The sequence below is a fragment of the Labeo rohita genome, chromosome 2, assembly GCF_022985175.1.
Source record: "Labeo rohita strain BAU-BD-2019 chromosome 2, IGBB_LRoh.1.0, whole genome shotgun sequence".
NCBI lineage: Eukaryota > Metazoa > Chordata > Actinopteri > Cypriniformes > Cyprinidae > Labeo > Labeo rohita.
The window spans coordinates 27,689,766-27,713,503 of record NC_066870.1 but is presented as its reverse complement, the minus strand read 5'-3'; the positions used below and the strand labels follow the sequence as shown (position 1 = coordinate 27,713,503).

General features: G+C 36.2%; 1 protein-coding gene across 2 annotated transcripts in view; it reads right to left on the bottom strand.

The window, feature by feature from the left end:
• The window catches only part of LOC127181428 (cadherin-2), a 186,737-nt gene that overhangs the window by 36,531 nt on the left and 126,468 nt on the right, over positions 1–23,738 (bottom strand). For both annotated transcript variants that reach the window (XM_051136180.1, XM_051136189.1), the window contains exon 6: positions 3,348–3,529. In XM_051136180.1, the coding sequence (XP_050992137.1) occupies positions 3,348–3,529 (182 nt within the window). The remainder of the gene's footprint in view (positions 1–3,347; positions 3,530–23,738) is intronic.

Below are 23,738 nucleotides of genomic sequence, written 5' to 3'. Positions count from 1 at the left end.
AACAAAGATTAACATATAATGTACTCACCCCCTTGTCATCCAAGATGTTCATGTCTTTCTTTCTTCAGTCGTAAAGTAATTGTGTTTTTTGAGGAAAACATTTCTGCATTTTTCTCCATATAATGGACTGGTATTGTGCCCCGATTTTGAACTTCCAAAAGGCATTTTAAATGTGGCTTCAAACGATCCCAAATGCGGTTGTAAATGATTCCAGCCGAGGAAGAAACTATCTGTTATTTTCATTAAAAAAATACAATTTAAATACTTTTTAATCTCAAATGCTCGTCTTGCCTTTCTCTCCCTGAACTCTGTGTATTCTGAAAAACTCTGATCGTATTTTCTCCCCCAACTTCAAAAATCATTTCAAAATCATCCTACGTCGCTGCAGAAGTACCGACACAGTCTTTGCAAAGTGAACATGCAAAAAAATCAAACACCCTTAACAAAAAAGGTAAAACAGCGGCGATTTCGAAGCTGAGGGAGAACTTGAGATGTGCTGCGAAAACTATGGTAATTTCTTTATTGCGGTTACTTTGTTTCTCTCTCGTTTTCACTTAAGGTTTTTATCTTGTATACTGTCTCCCCTAGTGTATGTCTTACTTTCACATCTCTGTATCTCTCTATATACTCTCCCCTCTCTGGACACTCGTTTAATCTCCCTGCTCCTTTCTGTCTGTTTCTCCTTTCCAGTTTTCCCTTATCACCGTAACACATCCCCGGCCTAAAATCCCTCCTAGGCTCACCTGCAGCCAGAGCATTTTTTTTTTTTATACACTGACTTCCCCACACCTGCCAGGCCTGTCAGACCAACAAACCCCCTCACTTTATTCATATACACACACACACATTCACACAAACTTGCATGATCGCAGGGACCTAGTACAGTCACTGTGACATACACACAAATGAGTCCAGGAGGCTGGATTGGCATCAACTGTGCCGGCTTTTCCCAGTGTCTGATCACAGATCCAGATCTGAACAGAGCACACACACAATCAGCTAGCTTCCCAGCAGCTTGGAAATGGGGCTTCAAGCCTTTTAACTATAACAGGCAACATGAAGTTCAAAACGAATGTCGTTATCTCGTGGAGCATCACCTCAAAACCTGATTAGCTGAAATTATTCTATATAAATGAACCTGATGATTACATTACAGGGAGAGTTTACACATTAATAAAGATTCTGTCATCCTTTACTCAGCTTTATGTTGTTCCAAACCTGCAAGCTGTTATATTTTCAGTCAAAAACGCACGAGTGCTTTGCACACTGCACTTAACCCCGGGTTATTCTAAACCCCGCTTTTAACCACAAGCTATGAAATCACTAACCATAACCACTTTTGCACTCTTAAGGGGATAGTTCACCCAGAAATAAAAAATCTGTCATTAAAGGAGAAGTTTACTTCCAGAACAAAAATTTACAGATACTGTACTCACCCCCTTGTCATCCAAGATGTTCATGTCATTTTTTCTTTCGTCGTAAAGAAATTATGTTTTCTGAGGCAAATATTTCTAGATTTTTCTCCATATAGTGGACTTCAACGGTGCCCGCGAGTTTGAACTTCCAAAATGCAGTTTAAATGTCTGTTTACAAAGTGAACGCGCAAGGAGGGTCAAACACCCTTTACAAAAGAAGGGTAAAACAGCGAAGTAGGATGATTTTGAAGTTGGGGGAGAAAATCAGTTGAGAGTTTATTGATAATAACCTATCGTTTCACTAGATAAGTCCCTTATTCCTCGACTGGGATCATTTAGAGCCCTTTGAAGCTGCATTTAAACTGCATTTTGGAAGTTCAAACTTGCAGACAACATAGAAATCCACTACACAGAAAACATTCCTGAATTTTTTTATGACTGAAGAAAGAAAGGCATGAACATCTTGAATGACAAGGAGGTGAGTTAATTATCTGTAAATTTTTGTTCTGGAAGTGAACTTCTCCTTTAATAACTCACCCTCATGTCGTTCCAAACCCGTAAGACCTTCATTCATCATCTAAACAAATGAATATATTTCTGATGAAATCTGAAAGCCTTCTGGCCCTGCATAGACAACAATGCAACTGACATTAAAAGCCAAAACCAGAGCCAAAAATCATTAAAATAGTCTATGTGACATCAGTGCTTCAACTGTAAAGTAACAAAGCTACGAAAATACTTTCTGTGCACAAAGAAAACAAAAATAACAACTCCATTCAACAATTTCTTCCACACTGTTTAATCTCACAATCAGCACAAGCAGATATATGGAGTACCAAGTATATCAGTGAAAAGACTTCAATTGTATTCTGTTCCTCACACATACCCAACATACAGCTTTAGAAGGAAGGGAGTCTTATGGACCACTTTTTTATGGTGTTTTTCTGTTCTGTTTGGAGCTTGACAGCTTTTGGTGACTATGAATTGTCACTGTATGACAACAGCTTCTTAAAAAACTTCTACTTTTGAGTCCTATTGAAAAAAAGAGCAGCATATAGGTCGAGTGACATGATGGTGAGTAAACAATAACAAAATTGTATTTTAAGTGAATTATTCCTTTAATTTACTAATGCATCAACTGCCATTTTAAGTGATGTGAAGACGCCCTCAGGCGAACAATGACAGTGAGAATCTTTATCAGTGAAGAAACGGCTCTTAGAGATGAGTGCTGTCTCATGGGGCTCCTGCGTGTGGCATGCACCACACGCCGTGCCAGCGTAAATCACGCTCTTTTCTCTCCCAGCCTGTCTGATCAGCGTCTCGCACACGCACAAGCGCGAGAGGCCGCGCAGACTTTGATGGGGGTGATTCAACATTGACTCACATCGCCTATACAGCACAGACACTCATTTTTGGCCTTTTGTGGAGGTTTTTTCTTCCACTGGAGCAGATCTCCACACGACACCTGGCAGAATGAGTAACCTGCCCCTCCTACACCAGGAACATCATCTGCTCTATGAGGCGTCTTCTGATCTCTTCCCACCTTCTATGAACCCATGCCCACACACACATACAGTACACACTTTTCCCTGCTGAAAAGACCAGCGTTGATGGTTACCAGCAGGCATTGTGATTTGGATGCAGGTCACCACTATTGTGCTGCCGTTCCCACCAGGCTTCTTAACTAGCTTAGCCAGCAAGACTTTCTTTCTTCAAACAAAAAGAACATGCTGGTCGGCAACCAGGTTGACTGTAGCCATATTTAGCTGACAGCCAGCAGTAGAGTTTTTGTCCAGATTTTCTATGGGAATGTTGAGATGTTGCCTCTAAGACGCAATTAAAATGTGCATTTAAAAACAAATATGCTCGTTTGAGGATCATCTTTTCAGCAGGGTTTCCTTTCACCATATGTCCTGTTAATGTTCTTCCCACCTTGTTTAGGATGATCACGGCCTCTTGGTTGGCTCCGGTGATGTTAAAGGTGTCCCCTGACTCTCCATCCAGGATGGTGTACTCTAGCTTGGCGTTGTCTCCCAAGTCGGCATCTGTTGCTGAGATCCGACCCACCTCCGCCCCTGGCACCGCCAACTCTGACACAGAGAATAGCCAGGAACCTGAGAAAGGAAAAAGATTTGGACAAAAACACAGGACGGGAAGTGAGACACGAAGACAGAAAATCAATCATTTAATATCCTCATCCATCATATCAATTTGAGTTTCGAAAAGCTTTAAACTGCATCTCACATTTCATGTTATCAATTTCAAGTTTCTCTTTTTGACTTTGACTATTGATTGGCATCCAGTGTAAATCTTGTCAGTTGTTAGTGGAGATTTTTTAAATACAGATCATGATAATTATGTACTGTTAAACATACTGTTAACAATGTTAACTAATCCAAACACATCCACATATATAAAAACATACAGCTTGTATCTACATAAAATGACAGAAAAGCTTGAACTAGTAAACTTGAACTAAGTTATATATATATTTCAAAGCAGAATTTTTAACTTAATCACTCCAGTCACATGATCCTTCAGAAATCATTCTAATATTCTGATTTGCTTCTCAAAAAACATTTATTATTAATATTATGTTGAAAACAGCTGAATAGATTTTTTTTTAGGATTTGTTGATAAATAAAAAGTTCAGAAGAACAGCATTTATTTGAAATAGAAATCTTTTGTAATGTTATAAATGTCTTTATCATCACTTTTGATAAATTTAAAGCACCTTTGCTAAATAAAATTCATTTCTATACAAAAGCTTTTGTATTTCAGATAAATGCTGATCTTTGGATGTTTCTATTAATCAAAGAATCCTGAAAGAAATGTACTCAGCTATTTTAAATATTGACAGTAATAACAATAAAAAAAAATTATTTGAAAATCAGCATATTAGAACGATTTTTGAAGGATCATGTGACATTGAAGACTGTAATAATGATGCTGAAAATTTAGATTTGATCACAGGAATAAATTGCATTTTAAAATATATTCAAATAGATAACAGTTTTTTTAAGTAGTAAAAATATTTCTAAATTTTACTGTACTTCGGATCAAATAAATGCAGGCTTGGTGAGCAGAAGAGACTTCTTAAAAAAAAAAACATTAAAAATCTTTTGACTGGTAGTGTTTAACATTTATCTAAAGCGACAGTACAGACTTTTAAAGTGTTACAAAAATGTATATTCAAATAAATGCTGTTAAATAAAATCTTCTGAACTTTCTATCCATCAAAATATCCTAAAAATGTATTACGGTTTCAACAAAAAAATGATAAGACATGTTTCTTAAACGCCAAATCAGCACATAAAAATGATTTCTGAAGGATGATGTGACACTGAAGAACTGAGTAATTTCTGCTGAAAATGCATCTTTGCTATCACAGGAATAAATTACAATTGGGGGCAAAAATTTAGTATATTTAAAAAAAAATACTTGTTAAAAGGCAAAAACTAGTTCACACTGACGCAGACAAACGGCAACATTTCAAACGCAAAGGCAGAGCATATTAGTAAACAAGAGTAAGATTTTATTGTGACATTTATAAACTAAGAAAAGTCAGGGAGGAAGGAAGGATAAAGAGTAATGGTCCAAAACAAATCTGCCTCCATCAGAGTTGTATATATAGTGAACATTTGTTCCACATGTCACAACCAGGGGCATTACACACTACATCTCCATTAGACACCTTGAATGTGTGACACAACAAAACAACAGCCTGAGATGAAAGTCAAAGCTCATCACCATCTCCCTATATCAACAAACTGCACCCAAATTTGCAGAAATATAACAGCAGCCTTTCAAATCACTCCCTCAGTAGTTTGCATCGGTTCTGCATCTAAAAGACTTTGAATTTCAGCGCTGACTGGCATGTAGTCGATGTCCTGCTGTTCTTTGATGAGGAAGAGGTGGCTGATGGGGAAAAAGTCTCCAGCACAACAAGTGTTTGAGGATTCAACTTCAGAGTAGCCACCGTGTCATTGCTCGGACTTTAAAACGCTCTGTCACTTCTGTCAAGCAAATGCACGCACTTCCACTTAGAAGATGTCGCTTGCGATTCGGCGCACTTGAGGCAAAATCGAGCAGAGCTGTTTGCGTTGGGATTTAAGGATTTGGCACAACAGGAAGTCAAACACAGACACACACATTACTGCATGCTCAAGGTCACGCACTTCAGTAAAAGACGAGACGCCTGCTGGACAGGAATAAATTACTTTACTTTTTAAAACTGCATTAAAAGCAGAAAAATAGTTCTTTTTCAAATGTGTATATATATTCAAAAGTTAAAAAAACAACAACTTTTTTATGTTTTTTTTTTTTTTAATTTCTTCAGTGTTACACCATCCTTCAAAAGTCATTTTATATGCTGATTTGGTGTTTAAGAAATATTTTTTGTTGAAACCATAAAACATTTTTAAGATCCTTTGATCGATAGAAAGTTCAAAAGAACAGTGATAATGTGAAATAGATTTTTTTTTTTTTTGTAACACTGTAAAAGTCCCTACTTTCACTTTTTTCATTTTAATGCACCTTTGCTAAATAAAAATATAAAAACATTGAATATAAGCATTCATTTAATACTAAATGTGACCCTGGACTACAAAACCAGTCATAAGTAGCATGGGTATATTTGTAGCAATAGCCAACAATACATTGTATGGGTCAAAATGATCTATTTTATATATTTTTTAAATTATCTATTACTATTTATTATTATTTTATTTTATGCCAAAAATCATTAGGCTATTAAGTAAAGATCATGTTTTATGAAGATATTTAGTACATTTCCTACCATAAATATATCAAAACTTAATTTTTGATTAGTAATATACATTGCTAAGAACTTCATTTGGACAACTTTAAGGGGATTTTGTCTATATTTTCCCCCCAGATTTTCAAATATTATATTTATATATACTATACTAACAAACCATACATCAGTCTGAAATTCAGCTTTCAGATGATGTATAAATTGAGATGAGCCAAAATTAGTTTTTTAACAACATTTTTTTTTGCCTAAAAATCTTTTGAGTGGAAACACTAAGATACAACATAAAATTTTCAAAATTAAATAATTTGCTTTTTTTTTTTCAATTTTCACTTTGAAGTACCAGAACTGCAACAGAAAAACATTTAACAAATCCATTTCTAGCAGGGTTGCCAGGTTTTCACAACAAAACCTGCCCAATCGCTACTCAAAGCTAGGCCAAAACTAGCCCAATCAGGTTTCGAGGGGGTTTCCCCTGTAAAAATCGTGTCCCGAAGGGTAAAATTTTCTTGGTAAAATTCACATTGTAGGGGTTTAATATTACATTACTGGGGTCACTTCAACCCGCAGACCTGAAAAACAACCTGCGGCAAAAGTGTTTAAGTAGCCCAATTCCACAGGAAAACCACAGACTTGGCAACACTGCTTTATAGATCAAAAACGTGGCTTTAACAAGTCATCAGTCTGAATGTGACTTAATTGGACTGACATACAGCGGGTAAAATAAGTATTAAACACGTTACCATTTTTCTCAGTAAATATATTTCTAAAGGTACTCTTGACATGAAATTTTCACCAGATGTCAATAACAACCCAAGCAATCCATGCATACAAAAAAAAACAAAGAATTTTGGAAATAAAGTTACGTGTAATAAAATGGAATGACATGCAGAGAAAGGGGGAACTACTGAAATTTATTTAATACTTTGTACAAAAGCCTTTGTTGGTAATGACAGCTTCAAGACAGCTTCCTGTATGGAGAAACTAGTCGCATACATTGCTCATGTGTGATTTAGGCCCATTCTTCCACAGAGTCTTCAAATCTTGAAGGATTTTTGGCATAAAATAAAAAGCTGATTCTTTTGACCCATACAGTGTATTTTTGGCTATTGCTGCAAATATACCAGTGCTACATATAACTGGTTTTGTGGTCCAGGGTCACATTTATGAACTTATTTGTTTTGTTTTCTTTGTATGTATCGATTACTTGCGTTGTTACTGACATTTGGTGAAAATTTCAAGTCAACAGAACCTTTGAAACTATATTTACTGAGACAAATGGTGACGTGTTTAATACTTAAACTCGCTGCAGCTGATTTCTTCCACGTCCTTTTAGATGTTACTTTAGACACGCAATGTATTTGTGTTTGTGTCTTTTAGTTACAGTTTGAAAGCTTCTGATCTGAAGATATCCTCTCCTACAGCTTGCCACAAAACCATTTGTCATTTCTCATGCCTTAAGACTGAGCAAACTCCCTTCAAACACACACACACACAATGACAGCTACCCGTCACCTCATAAATCACGAATCAGGACCGAAGAAGAGCAGGAAAGCGAACGGATGATCATCTTTTTCCAAAGCAGCTTTAGCCGGCCAATCAAACAGCATGAAGGGACAAGATCAATGTTCTGTGACTTAGAGATATAGCACTCCCCACTGAGTCACTGTAATTGTGTTCAGAAGGGACAAACGAAGCGGTACCACAGCGCCAACATGAACCCTCTTTAAAGCACCACCTTTACTCTCGGCCTCACCTCTGTGATGAGAAAGCTTGCTTGTTTTATTCTTTGAATTCATTAAAAGCCACTCTAATGGGGCTGGGCTTCCCAGGGAAGGAGCAGGGATTGGCCGCTATGAGTCAGCGCCCAATGGGAGATTAAGAGCAGAGTATTTAGAGCTTTTCAATGATAGGCAGATGGAGTTAATTAGCAGGTCTGTGGATGAATACAGGTTCAGCTCAGTAAATAACATGGAGTACAATTACCTCGGGTCCACCGAGTGAGATGAGTGAGACTCAGTGTGGGCAAGACGGCATGTGGGCAAGCAAAAGATGGATTTTGAAAAGAAACGCATTTAAATGGTACAACGAGTTCTCGATGGATGAATAGACGGAGAGGGTTGTATTGTTTGTAAATGAGGGGAAAACAGCTTGATTCAAAGATGTAGCGATTATAAACAGAGCCTGATAGAAATTCAAAGGCAACGCTATAAGAGAGAGAACAGTCGGGAGACAAAAAGTAAAAGAAAATAAGAGAGAGCATAAGAAGGAAAAGAGAAAATAGCAGGCTTTATCTATGGATGAGGCTTTATGTCTCTGTAGAAATGAGACCTCCGAGATGGGAGAGTCATTAAAAAAGTGTCTAGCTGGCTAAAGCTCAAGCGCTGGTTGAAAATTAGATAGAATAAAATCTGCATCCTTTTAGGACGTCCATCACGGTGGCACTTATGGAGGCAGGGTGTAAAATGAAGGATGTGGAGAGAGGGAATTGACATGGAGCAACCCTTCTCTCGCCCTGTCCCTTTACCGCCCAGCGCATCAACTAGTTAGCCTCTGCTGATGTTGGAATAACACCATCTGGATCCTGCCATAAATATGTATTACATAATATATAATACATATTTAGAGCAAAACAAAACGCCAGTCATGAACTAAATGTACAAAATGAGGAGAAAAAAACACCACTCTCTTACGACTTATTAAGTTTTAAATACGGATATTTTTCTTATGCAAACACACCGATCCACTTTAGGAGGCCTTTATTATTCCCCTGAAATCGTGAGGAGTACTTTTTATGATGGATGGATGCACTTTATTTTGCTTCAAAATCTCAACAGCCATTCACTGCCATTATGAAGCTTGGGCATTTTTTAAAATAACTCTGATTGCATCCGTCCGAAAGAACACATACACCTAGGATGAGGGTGAATAAATCATGGGGTAATTTTCATTTTTGGGTGAACTATCCCTTTAATAAAAATAATTATAATACTTTTTTTGCATACTATTTCCTGAAATTATTTGAAAAATAATTCAAAATTATTACATTTAAAAAAATATTTAAACTTTAAAATATAGATGTTTATGAAGCTAATCAGGCAAACAAAAAGCCAAATATGAATAATTTTAATATGATTTTGATAAAAATAAAGATTTACTTTTTTTTATTTTTTTAAAACACTAGGTATCTTTGTTAATAATTGGAGGGAAAAATGAGCATCATACATTAAATGACTAATGATCACACAATACCACAGAAACACATGCCTTGTTTCTAGGAAATGTGGGAAATGAATACAACATATTCTAATATCAACTGCATATATTAAATATGTTTGATATTTGGATCTCTATGGAATTTATGACCATCACATACAACACTATTTTCTATGAAATATGTCAGCTCAAATTTGCAAACTAGCTCTGTCTTTCAGCAAGTAGCGATACCTTGTCCAGACTGCAAAATGTAAATATCTGGGCAAAAGCCATGTAGTGTATTTCAGCCTTTAGAGGTTGAGATAAGTTTCCGACACTAATCAGGCAAACTTATAGTTTTAAAAAAAAAAAAGAGATAAATATCAACCAATTTATTAGTCATCGGTGGCATTCAGTGCCTATAGAAAATCATCATATCCTGTGAAAACCTTTATCTCTTGTCACATTACACCCTGGAAAATAAAATAAATTAAGTCTAACTTTTTTGAGCTGCATGTACACATAACCCTCATCATTAAAGTAAACTATAATTTAAAAATTCTGGAGGATTATTAAAAATGAATCTGTGAAATGCCTGGTTTGGTAAAGTGATCAGCCCCTTAGAGCATACCATTATAAACTTGCTCAGGTGCAAGCAATTTTCCTAATTGTCCTACCTGACATGTCCCACTAGCTAATTGTCCCACCTGACTTCAATAGTAGTGGTGTCAGTTACTTCAGAATAAAACAAGCTGTTTCTTAAAGACTCCACTGTTAGTAGTGCATGGTACGGCAAATAAATCACCATGGTTGGGAACGTGCTTTCAAAAGACCTCTGGGATAAACCTGTAGAAAGGCACAAGTTAGGAGAAGGCTATAAAACATTTCAAAGGCTTTAGCTATCCCTCAGAGTACTGTTCAGAGCATGATTAAGAAGTGGAAAGCGTATGGCAGGCACCAGTACATTGCCTAGATCGGGCCGTCCATCCAAAGTGAATGACAGAGCCAGGAGGACATTGATGAGAGAAGCTACCAGGAGGCCAAAAGCAACTTTGAACGGGGTCTGGTCAGTCTGTGCATGTGAAAACTATCTCCTAAGCTTTACACAAAGCTGGCCTGAATGGCTGGGTGGCACGAAAGAAACCTTTCCTAAAAAAGTGTCTCGTTTTCGCTATGCAAAAAACACATTTGGAAGAGTCTGATACCTTAAAAGGTGCTACAGTCTGATGAGACCAAAATTGAACATTTGGACTGAACTCCAAATGCTATGTTTGGTGAAAAGCAAACACAGCACACCACCCAAAACACACTATACCTACTGTGAAGCATGTTGGCGGCATTATGTCGTGGGGATGTTTCTCTTCAGCTGGGACTGGGAGATTGGTCAAGATTGAAGGGAAAATGGATCCTGCCAAGTACATCCAAATTTTTGAGGAAAACCTGTGTCCCTCTGCTAGACAGCTGAAGATGGGCAGGTCATTCACCTTTCAACACGAAAATAACCCTAAACATACTGGCGAAACAACAACAAAATGGCTTAAGGATAAGAAGGTGGATGTTCTTGAGTGGCCAAGTCAGAGCCCTGACTTAAATCCAATCGAAAAACTGTGGATGGATTTGAAGAGAGCAGTCCATTGCCGCTCAACACATAATTTGACTGAACTTGAGCAATTCTGCAAGGAAGAATGGGCAAATATTCCCCAATCAAGGTGTGCAAAGTACAGACATATCAAAAAAGACTGATGGATCTAAGAAGTATTAAATCAAAGAGACTGATGACTTTTCCAACCCTGCTATTCTAGTTAACTATTTATAGTATAAATATATGAAATATAACTATTTCACAAGGCTATGATGATATTCTTTAGGCACTGTACCATAGTCATAAATAGGTGTAGACTGTGAGATCTGAGAACTGTGGAAAGAACCGCAAAAATTGCCTAAAGAAGCCATACATTCTGATGAAAGAAAGAGCTGTCATACTGCAAACCTACTAAGGAGGAAGAAAAATAGAATATAAGGCATAGTTCATCAAAACAGCAAGCAATTAATAAAGACCTACTGAGATGATATGATTATACAGGGCTTTTTACATGATATTTGCATATAGGTCCAGCTGTGAGGCTTAATGCATTGTAGAAGTGTTTTAGCTCCCATCATTAGAATGGGCGCACAGCATCATGGGATTGGAAGAGGGTTAACACCGCTCACTCGTGCCAAAAGGATATATTCAGCACAGCAAGGAATCAGCACAGGGGGGAGTTAGCTAACTGTATATGAATACATCAAAAGACTAACTGGAGAAACACCGAAAGTGAAAACGAGAGGCAGAGATTAAGAAATTGGTGTGGCGGCAGTGAGTGAGATGCGTGGGAGATGGGCAGTTATCCCGCTCCTCAGAATGAAAGGACTGAAAACGCAGGGGGTGCAAAAGCTAAAGGGAAGGAAAGAGAAGTCGGGCGAGGTGAATTAAAGAACGCGGAAAGGTGAAGACAGACACCAGAGAGATAATGTGAGGCCAAACACTCGTGTGTGGATGTGCATCTGTCTTCCATGACTATGTGCTGTTGCGCGATGGAGGGATGGAGAAAGTTGAGATACAAAGGGGGGCGGGAGACATGTCTGTGGGCAACGATTATGCCATCAATTGAAGCAGAAAGCGTTGAACTTTAGATGAAATATTAATAAACAGGCAAAATAAGCAGGCAAAGAAAATGAAAAAGGATTAAAAGGAGGCTAATATTAACTACTACTATTTTAATTATGCTCTTTGAGGATGTGGAGCTTAATTAGAGAGTCAATTATTGGAATTATTTCTATTATCAAACTCGGCCAATATTATTTGCATCACTATTTTCTGCCTTTCTGCCAGCGAGTTTAATCTGCACTAATTTAGAATGACTTGGCTTGAAACCTCCATTTACACAGCATGCACCAGACTGGGCCAGACTGGTCTAGATCACCTTAATTAACACCGGATGGCTCTATAATCACAGGATAAGAGAGAAGCTCTGTCTGAACTTTGCCTGCTATAACCCTGAAACACATTTTAGTGCTCATAGGCTAAGCTACATACACGCTACTGCTAAATATGGCCAAGGCTGCTGAAAAACAACATCTTGTTCTGCAAAAACAAAACACGGTGGCTCTATTAATTGCTAGGTGATAATTTATAACTTGCCAATATTACGTTGAATAGAAATATCTACAGCAACAACCAAACAGGCTGAACTGAAATGTTTCTTACAGCTAAGAAACAAGATGCAAATCTAAAAAAAATACTTCTATACACTATTGTTTTAAAGGTTTGGGGTCAGTAAGATTTTTTATTTAATTTTTTTGTAAGAAAAAAAAAGCAAGAAATTCATACTTTTGTTCAGCAAGGACACATTAAATTGTGTCCTGTAAAAAAAAACATACATATATATATATATATATATATATAAGTTCAGATGCAAAAGCCTCTAAATCCATCTGACATATTTCTTTAAAATTAGCATTTTTTCTGGCTACTTTGTATAGGTTTCTATGTAAGTACTGGTACTTCTGATTGGGCTGAGGCTGGAATTTAGCAAGTTTGAAGTAAATGTATTTGATGGACGTATACTATGTGTCAGGAGCATTCACTCAGTATCATTATCTAATTTTTGACCGAGATGGCTTTTTAGCTGGTTTTGCATCTGAACTCTTCATATATATATATATATATATATATATACATACACACACACACACACACTACCAGTCAAAAGTTTTTGAACAGTAAGTTTTTAAAGAAGTTTGCATTTATTTGATCCAAAGTACAGCAAAAACTATATTTACATACTATTTAAAATAACTGTTTTCTATTGTAATATATTTTAAAATGAATTTAATTTATATCTTATATCTTTATGTCACATGATCCTTCATAAATTATTCTAATATTCTGATTTTCTGCTCAAAAATCATTTATTATTATTATTATGTTGAAAACAGCTGTGTAGATTTTTTTCAGGTTTCTTTGATGAATAGAAAGTTCAGAAGAACAGCATTTATCTGAAATAAAAATCTTTTGTAACATTATAAATGTTATATAGGTATAGTGTATTCTGTTACAAAAGCTTTTTTTTCTTCAGATAAGTGCTAATCTTTGGATCTATATATTCATCAAAGAATCCTGAAAAAATGTACTCAACTGTTTTAAATATTGGTATAGCAAATCAGCATATTAGAATGATTTCTAAAGGATCATGTGACACGAATGATGCTGAAAATTTAGCTTTGATCACAGAAATAAATTACATTTTAAAATATATTCACATTGAAAGCATTGACAATATTCCTGCTTTTGCTATATTTTGGAACAAATAAATGCAGGCTTATTGAGCAGAAGAGACTTCTTTAAAATACATTAAAAAATTGAACTTTTGATCTTTATATATATATATATATATTCTTTTTTGCACTTTTGCACCAAGTTCTGGTTAATTTCAAACCTTAATTCAACCATCTGCATATTAATATTCATTCACATACAGACCTGTCAGACCTAAAACTTTGTGGTATTTTTGTGGCCAACAAGTTTCTTAGGAAAAGAGAAAAAGGACGGAAAATGAGAAAACAGGCTGGGAATGGTGACGGATATTGCCTGAGAAAGAGAATGAGGGTAAAAAGTGGAGAGAAAATGAGAAGGAGAAGGGACAGAGATTGTGTTTATGTCAAGCCTGCACTGTTTCCGAGGAGAAATACAGGTGGTGAAATCAGTGTTGTGCGCTTGCTTCAGGGTGTAAATACCTCCAGAGGACTCTCACTATATTTCTCTCACAAAGACCACTGGGGCTGTGGGATAATCAAAACACATCCACACCCTCAGCTCAAAATGACTTTAATATCAAATCCCTCCCTCCGTAATTCCACTTTAATAACAGCAACGACTGTGTCCAGGCCTCCTGGTGTCTATTGTCAGGCTGCGTCTGGCTCTCTCAGGACACCTCGAGTCATAACGTGGCCAGGTTAGACTAACGCTCATTCCTTGCTGCAATGCTTCACGACTAACCGCTAGAATTAGATCACCGTATGCTGACCTCCATCAACAATGCCCTCGAAGAGGCCTGGCACACTGTGCTGTATAACTAAATCCGTCCTGTGATTCAACGTGCCCATAATCTAAAATAGACTTTGCCCAGAGCACCGTTTCTTCAAGTACTTCACTCTCCAATTTTTCACCATCGTGTATATGTGGCATGTTAAATAATAAAAGACGTCAGTGCACAGGCCAGCGTCCAGAAGCGTGAATATGCGCAAACCTCAAAGAAATAAGCCGTGAATTCGCTAGTTTATGCAGCTGGAGCTTAGAGTCCGTCTTTCAGTTCTATGCGAGCGCCCACTTCACTTTCTTTTCGTCGTCGTGCTTGAGAGAGGAAGTTGCGAGTTCGCGGTTTGGTGCGAGACCCCCGTCGCGCTGGCAGTCCGACGGCTGCATTCATCATAGAGACATAGGCGCAGACAGAAAGCCCTGCCGGGAACATTCCCATTAGCATGGAAATCACTTCCCTCTTACCTACCCCCTCCACCCCCTCCACCCCCTCCACATCGCTCGTTCTCTGCCTCCATACAAGAAGAATGGCTCTAACTCCTATTATTCTGCGTGAAGGCACACTGCCAGGGTAGATGACAAGAAAAGCGAAATCGTTGACCATTTTTCCCGCACTCCACTCTCACTGTCGCCAATAGAACAACGGCCAACCTCCTGATTGATTCCATCGCTGACGTTTGGCTCTGGGTTGTTCCTCAAAAACTCACACAATGGACCAATACTCACCTAAAAAGTTTCCCTACAGCTCATATCCCTGTCCACCTGCTCCAAAGTCAGAGAATAACAGAGATTTGTCACCATTTGGGTCAGATTCAAGAAGTTTATCTACTGCTGGAATTTCTGCAATGGTAGATTTTTTCCTAGCAAAACAACAATGCTAAATGTAAATATTAAAATGCAAATGACTACATAAACATGCATAATTAAGACAGCAAAATGAATAGGCTTATCAGCTTTTAAAAACGCTTTTCATATCCTTTTGTTGATACATTTGAAAAAAAAAAAAAACTAAAAAACAAAGCAAGCAGGGTATAAAATGCCATGGAAGCCAATTATGATTCTCTTGGAAGCAAAATATAAAGGCAGTTACTGTGTTTTCATTTATAAAGACACTATACTGTAACAAATAATTAACATAAACATGAAATTATTAGAAATATTAAATTAAAAACACAAATACAAAAATATAAGACAGCATTTTTCATAAACAAAAAAATAACAACTAAACCATTATATTCAACATTTTATAAGCATAGTAAGATCTGACATTAAAATACTATCAAATGTGCCTGTCAATTTCAATAAAATTGTATTTATTTTATTATTATTTGCTTTTTTTCATTTGTTTATTTTTTTCTTTTTATACTTTTTCTTGAAACATTTTTAGCTGGCCTCCTAGCAGCCTAAATAAATAAATACATAATTAATAATTACAAAAACCACACAGGGGATAATATGCCATGGAACCCAATTATGGTTCTCTTAGAAGCAAAATATAAAGGCAGTTATTTTTCAAGACGCATTATACTGTAAAAATAATTAATATAAACATGAAATTATTATAAATATTAAATGAAAAATAAAAGCATAAAATACACAAATACATTTTTCATAACAACAAAATAATAAATAAAACTAAAATAAAAAACATTATATTAAAAAACATATTACTACTGTAAAATCTAACATTAAAGTACTGATAAATAGACAAAAACACTATTATATTAGTCCTTAGAAAAATTTTAGCCAAAAAAAAAAAAAAATTAATAATAATGATAATAACAACATAAATTAATTAAATAAATGAATAGAATATAAAATGTCATGGAATCCAATTATGACACTATTGGAAGCAAAATATAAAGGTAGTTACTTTATATATTTCAATTTCTAAAGCTGCATTATACTGCAAAAATAATTAATATAAACATAAATAAATTTAATTAAATTAAATATTATATTCATATAGTAATACCTGACATTAAAGTACTGTCAGAATTACAGTATATACCTGAAGAAAGCATGTGCCTGTCAAAAGAATAAAATATTTGTGATCTCTAATATATAAAACTAAAATAAAAACATTACATTAAAAAAATACAGTAATACTGTAAAATCTAACATTAAAGTACCGGTAAATGAAAAAAAATGCTATCATACTAGTCCTTGGGAAACATAATAACATTTTCTTTTCATACTATTTTTCTCAAAATTTTTTGGCAAAAAAAAGAAAAAAAGGTTATAAAATGTCATGGAATACAATTACGATTCTCCTGGAAGTAAAATATAAAGGCAGTTACTATATATATTTTATTTCTAAAGACGCATTATACTGCAAAAATAATTAATATAAACATGGAATTATTATAATTATATATTATATTAAATTATATATATATAAATTATAATATATATTAAATAAAAAATAAAAACTGCAACATGATTTGCAGTTAAATGCATTTTTCCATAAAAAACAAATAAATAAAACTAAAATAAAAACATTATATTAAAAATTATATTCATATAGTAATAAAAGACATTAAAGTAAAGCCAAATGTGCAGTCCTCTCTTAGCAGCCTAACCTAAATGAAACTTCAAAATCAGAGTCCTGTAGCAGACCCAGCTGAGAACTACTGATGTAGAAAGCTTAGGATTGCGCAAGGAAAAAAAAAGTAAAGGTTCTTTCACAGATAATTTGGCCTCTTGAGAGAAGACTTGGTAGTCAGCAGGTCTTTTTTGATCTGTCGTATCGCCAGTGATTGAAACCTCAAAAAGGATTTGTGGTGCTACTCTACTATATTTTTCTCTCATTAATGACATTAAACCAGCATAGGGCCACTCCTGGATGTCTTTGGCGTTTCACCTCGAATACCCTCTATGCTCTGACCTGCACATAAAGTGCAAGCGGGATCCACAAAGATGCAGCCATCACCACAAATGACCGCAATGGTACCAGTGCCTCATGTGGAACGAGGGACCATCCAATCCCAGCTCTAATTGGGCGTTGTGATACGACGGAGCGATTTCAGAGACGTTTTCATGCCCCACTGCTATCTATAGTCCCCCTAGGAGACCCCACAGGCAGCCAGCGAGTCAGAAGCGCTTTGCCTGCTTGCCTTATTCATACCAAAGCCAATCAGCCGAATCAGTCAACAAATTATCCGATCAGAACACATGGCTGAGCACCTCTCCAGCAAACCGACTTGAGGAAATGGACAAAGACCAGGCCACGCGTCACAGATAAGAAGCGGCGAGCTCCAAGAAAGCACATCTTCTGTGTTTCCGAGCGCAGCGTGAGATGAAAACGAGTCTGTGTGATTACAGCGGGCCCGTACGGCCAAGATGAGGCTGTTAGTGCTTCTCTCATCCTTTCCTTCCTTCATCCCTCCTTCACGCTGGGGGAAGTCACCCCAGGGACGCATCTTTACGGATTCAGACACGCGTTCCGCGTCTTTATCGCTTCATGTGCGGCGAAAACACAGATATATAACCTTATGGGATGAGGCCTGCGAATACAAATGATGTGGGAGGCCAGACTGAACAGAATTAAAGGAGAAGTCCACTTCTAGAACAAAAATTTACAGATAATTTACTCACTCCCTTGTCATCCAAGATGTTCAAGTCTTTCTTTCTTCAGTCGTAAAGAAATTACGTTTTTTAAAGGAAAAAATTCAGGATTTCTCTCCATATAGCGGACTTCTATGGTGCCCATGAGTTCGCCCAAAATGCAGTTTAAATGCAGCTTCAAAAGGCTCTAAATGATCCCAGCTAAGGAAGAAGGGGCTTATCTAGCGAAACAATTGGTTATTTTCTAAAAAACAAATACAATTTATATACTTTTTAACCTCAAGTGTTCGTCTTGTCTAGCTCTGCGTGAACTTTGTGTATTCCGGGTCAAGACAGTTAGGGTAGGTTGAAAAACTCCCATCTCATTTTCTCCTCCAAAATTGTCACATCACGCTACAGAAGTACCGACTCAATGTTTACAAAGCAGACATGTTTATAAGTCTTTAACTTGGAGTCTGAGTCAAGTCTGAAGTCTTTAACCTGGAGTCCAAGTCAAGTCTGAAGCTTTTGTCTCAAGTCTTTGGTCACAAGCTCGAGTTGAGTCTCAAGTCATTTAATGGCTCACAAGAAAAAAATCCCATTCAGAATCCTCATGTCTTGAAATCTTCCTATTTACTAAGCTGTTTTATAAGCTATAGACAAAATAAATGATCTATGATCTGCTTTTTTTTAAGATGAGTTAAGGAGTTAAGATGTAAGGTTAATGTACATCCAGCCTGTTACTTATGTTTTAATCCATTACCATGTTCGAAACTGTTTTTCTGTAATCAGATTCTATAATAAGAGTCCTATCTACCATGCCACATAGGGAAATTTGTGACACAGATATTACAAAACTATAGAAATAAAATATTTCTTTTTTATATAACTCGGGGGTATTCAGTTCCAAGTGGAACGGCCGCTATATTTTCTTCCAAGCAGAGGTCTGGACAAAAAAAAAATAATTCAAAACTCATCTTGAGCATAACCAGCAGTTTCAAAGTTTAAATTCTATCCTAGCCATCTAACAACAATTTTCCCAATTATAATTACATGACTCTTTTGAAATGTTCTTAGCCTACATATTAATAATGCTAAATGTAGATCAGAAACATCTGGTTTGAACAGTCAGAGTCATAGGTTATTGATAGATAAATGGATAGTAAGAAAAATAACTAGATTTGCAGCATTGTTTTTTCCTGATGTTTTAGTGAAGGTAATCTATAATTTTACTGTTACTGTGTTTCTGTTGTTAAAATAACCGCATCATCTGCAGCTCTTAATCTTGGCGCCAGCACACATCTGGAGAGAGAGAAAACCCTGATAGCTCACGTACATATCAGAGACATCTATTTGACGTATGCATTTACATCTGCAAGATGTATTTTTAGATTGTTTGCTCATCTGCAATACATCTATAGGACGTTATAACAGATGTCAAATAGACATCTATTAGGTGTCTTTAAGATGTTTATGATTTAGAAAATATGTAAAATTTACATCTTACAGACGTCTGTCAGATGTTTGTACACAGCAGATGTTTTCCAGATTAACAGATATCTTGCAGACGTACGCATGCTATCTGGGAAAGCGCACAGAGCTGAATGGGCTCAAATATATACTAGAGTATATAGTGCTGAAAATGGTGCTGCTGTTACGGCTCGTAGTTGTGAATATCAGTTATTTAAGTATTTAAGGATAAAAGACTTAAGCTGCTTTTAAAATATTCACAAGCCCTTTTCTTTAAGTCGAGTCAAGTCTGGAGTAATTCCAGGTTGAGTCTGAAGTCAAGTCCGAAGTCTATAAAAATGTGACTTGAGTGCGACTCAGGTCCGAGTTACTAAATCGAGTGCCCATGTCTGTTACAATGTGAACATGCAAAGAAGATCTAACGCCCTTTACAAAAAAAAGGTAAAACAGTGATGCAGGATTTTGAAGTTGGAGAAGAAAATGAGATGGGAGTTTTTCGACCTACCCTAACTGTCATGAACCGGAATACAGAGTTCACGCACAGCTAGACAAGACGAGCATTTGAGGTTAAAAAGTATATAAATTGTACATTTAATTAGAAAATACCCGATTGTTTTGCTAGATAAGACCCTTCTTCCTCGGCTGGGATCGTTTAGAGCCCTTTGAAGCTGCATTTAAACTGGATTTTGGAATTTCAAACTCGGGGGGCACCATAGAAGCCCATTATATGGAGAGAAATCCTGAAATGTTTTCCCTCAAAAACAATTTCTTTATGACTGAAGAAAAAAAAAGACAAGAACATCTTTAATGCCAAGGTGTGAGTAAATTATCTGTAAATTTTTGCTCTGGAAGTGAACTTCTCCTTTAATCGTGAAGGTATTTTTGAGCTCAGGACTCGAAAGCTCATATCCAAAAATGGTTCAAACATATGTGAATTGATTGGGAAGTGTCACAAGGGATGCGTTTTTTTTCTTTTCAGGTCAATGTGTCTTATTACAACACAAGACACATTGCTGAGACGCCGAGCAACTAATTTTTTTTTACATTTTACGCTTCCTTTACTTTTAAAATGGTTTCCAGCAGAGGCTGAGATGAGTTTACAGGGTGCATCTTAGTTACCTCCAAACTGTGGCGTTTTATTGCCATTATACACAAGAGAACATATGCATCAGTCCTAATCGTCTGTTGAACTTGACACTGCATGATTCCATAATGCATAGCTAGAAGGCTAAATGTACTTCATGCTTTGATGAGAGTGTAAATAAATAGGCTTTATGATCCGCTGAGAGCACACACTAAGTGTTTTGATGAACAGTATTTCATTATCAGACTATGACCACTGCAGAGCCTTTAAAAGCAACACACCAGCTGAGGGCAGAAGGGTGAGGAGGGCTACAGAGGGTCGCGAAAAGAAATTCACATCAAGGAGACGCTTGGAAAGCCAAAGAGTGTGCGGGAAGGATTCTGAATGAAAATTAGCCCTTAAGGGTTGATGACAAAGCCTGTCACCTCCGAGTTTCTCCATCTCCAGTCATCCTCTCTCCTCCCTCAGCCTGATGAACTGTCGAATGTGCGTATGTGATGTGAATGTATATGTGCACACGACACAGAAGCTGATGTGTATTCCTCTGAGGACACACGTGAGCCTTCTCTCATGAGCCAGTCGGTGAGTGTGTAAATGGCATGTGTGAGAAGTGGAGAGAGAGGGAAAGGGAGAGAAGACATATGAGAACAGACAGATGGAATAACACAGTGTCTACACTGGACACGAGCGGCAAAACATAATCGCTCCCATTATAATCAATGACAGCGTTGGTTGCATCGCTCCGTAAATTCAAGAACGCCCTTTTCTATTTTTGACGCACTGCAGAGCTACTCTAATACTGTTTTTCCTGCTCATGTGAAAAAATAATATTGAACTCACAAGTTTAATGTGTGTAAACAGACGATTTTTATGGTGCAATGTTGACAAAACAACAACACAATGCAAATCGCTCCACCCCGTAATTGCGCCATTTCCAGAGCCAATGCATGCAAAAAACAGTGTATCAGAATACACTGTACATCTTTAGTTAATTAAATTATTAATATGCTAAATATCATTTAATTGAAAAATTCAGTAGAAATACAAACAAAATAAATGATTTAAAAATATTAATTAAAATATTACACTTCTGTTATGTTGATTCTGCAATAAATCACTGTCATTTAACAGCCTTTTAGTGAACATTATTTTGTCATGCAGCGCATATTGTGACGCATCAAAATGAAATCATTCCCATTATAATAAATGAAGTTGAATATACTGCACAGATGCTCCAGTCACTTTATTTTCCCTGTCTGCCTGAAATATATTGATATTTGTATTCTACAAATATAATTTGATCATTTAAATAACTTCTGATCGTCACATCAATAACACAACACATCAAATTTAAAACATCTTTTGTTTCTACCACTGTTAAAAGTTTAGGGTAGGTAAGATTGTTTTAAATGTTTTTCAAATAAGTTCCTTATGCTTTCCAAAGCCGCATTTATTTGTGACTATGGACCACAAAACCAGTCATAACAGTCAATTTTTTGTAACTGAGATTTATACATCATGAGTAAGTAATAAATAAGCTGAATACATAAGATTTCCATTGTATGGTTTGTTAGGATAGGACAATATTTGTCTGAGATACAACTACTTAAAAATCTGGAATCTGAGGTGCAAAAAAATCAAAATATTGAGAAAATCGCCTTTAAAGTTTCAATGCATATTGCTAATCAAAAACTAAGACAAATTAAAAATTAAGGAAATTTACAAAATATCTTCATGGAACATGATCTTTACTTAATATGCTAATGATTTTTGGCATAAAAGAAAAATCTATAATTTTGACCCATACATACCCATATTGTTGCTGCAAATAAAACCATGCGGCTTATGAATGGTTTTGTGGTCCAGGGTCGCATTTGATCAAAAATACAGTAAAAACTGTAGTATTCTGAAATATAATTACAAAAATTATACAGTTAAAATATAAATGTCTAGATTTTTTCTAGAGTTAGATTTTTTTTTTGGTGAACAAATTTAATGCTCATTAAAGGATTAGTTCACTTCCAGAATAAAAATTTCCTCATAATTTACTCACCCCATGTCATTCAAGATGTTCACGTCTTTCTTTCTTCAGTCGTAAACAAATTATGTTTTTTGAAGAAAACATTTCAGCATTTTTCTCCATATAATGGACTTCATTGGTGCCCCGATTTTGAACTTCCAAAATGCAGTTTAAATGTGGCTTCAAACAAATGCGGTTGTAAACGATCCCAGCTGAGGAAGAAGGGTCTTATCTAGCGAAACAACCAGTTATTTTTATAAAAATAATACAATTTATATACTTTTTAATGTCAAACGCTCGTCTTGTCTTGCTTAGCCTGAACTCTGTTTTTGTTCCTGTTCATGACAGTTAGGGTATGTCGAAAAACTCCCATCTCATGTTCTCCCTCAACTTCAAAATCGTCTTATATCGCTGTTTTACCTTTTTTGTTAAGGGGGTTTGATCTTCTTTGCATGTTCAATTTGTAAAGACTGGGTCGGTACTTCTGCAGCGATGTAGGTTGATTTTGAAATGATTTTTGAAGTTGAGGGAGAAAATATAATTGGAGTTTTTCGACATACTCTAACTGTCTTGAATCAGAATACACAGAGTTCAGGCAGAGCAAAATAAGACGGGCGTTTGAGATTAAAAAGTATTTAAATTGTATTTTTTTTCTTCGACTGAAGAAAGAAAAACATGAACATCTTGACAGACAAGGGGGCAAGTAAATTATCTGTAAATTTTTGTTCTGGAAGTGGACTTCTTTCATTTCTTTTCGACTGAGGAAAGAAAGACATGAACATCTTGGATGACATAGGGGTGAGTAAATTATCAGGAAAATTTCATTCTGGAAGTGAACTAATCCTTTTATGTAACTGATTTTGTCAAATGCAAACAAAACACAGTTTAGCTCACAGCTGATTAATACTGAACATTGCTGATGTCCAGCTTTGAAGGTTTCAGCGTAGACAAGACGTAACAAATGATTTAAAGGTGTGAGTGGGCACACAGACACACACAGGCAAAAACACACCATCCCATAAATAAAATTGATTCCATTCTCGGAGCAGAGTTAAGCTGTCCCTTTTCTTGTGTCACCATCACCTCTCCTCTGTGTCCCTGTCAGCTTTTTTTTTGCTTTCTCACTCTGTCTGTGGACACATTATGGTGATTATCAT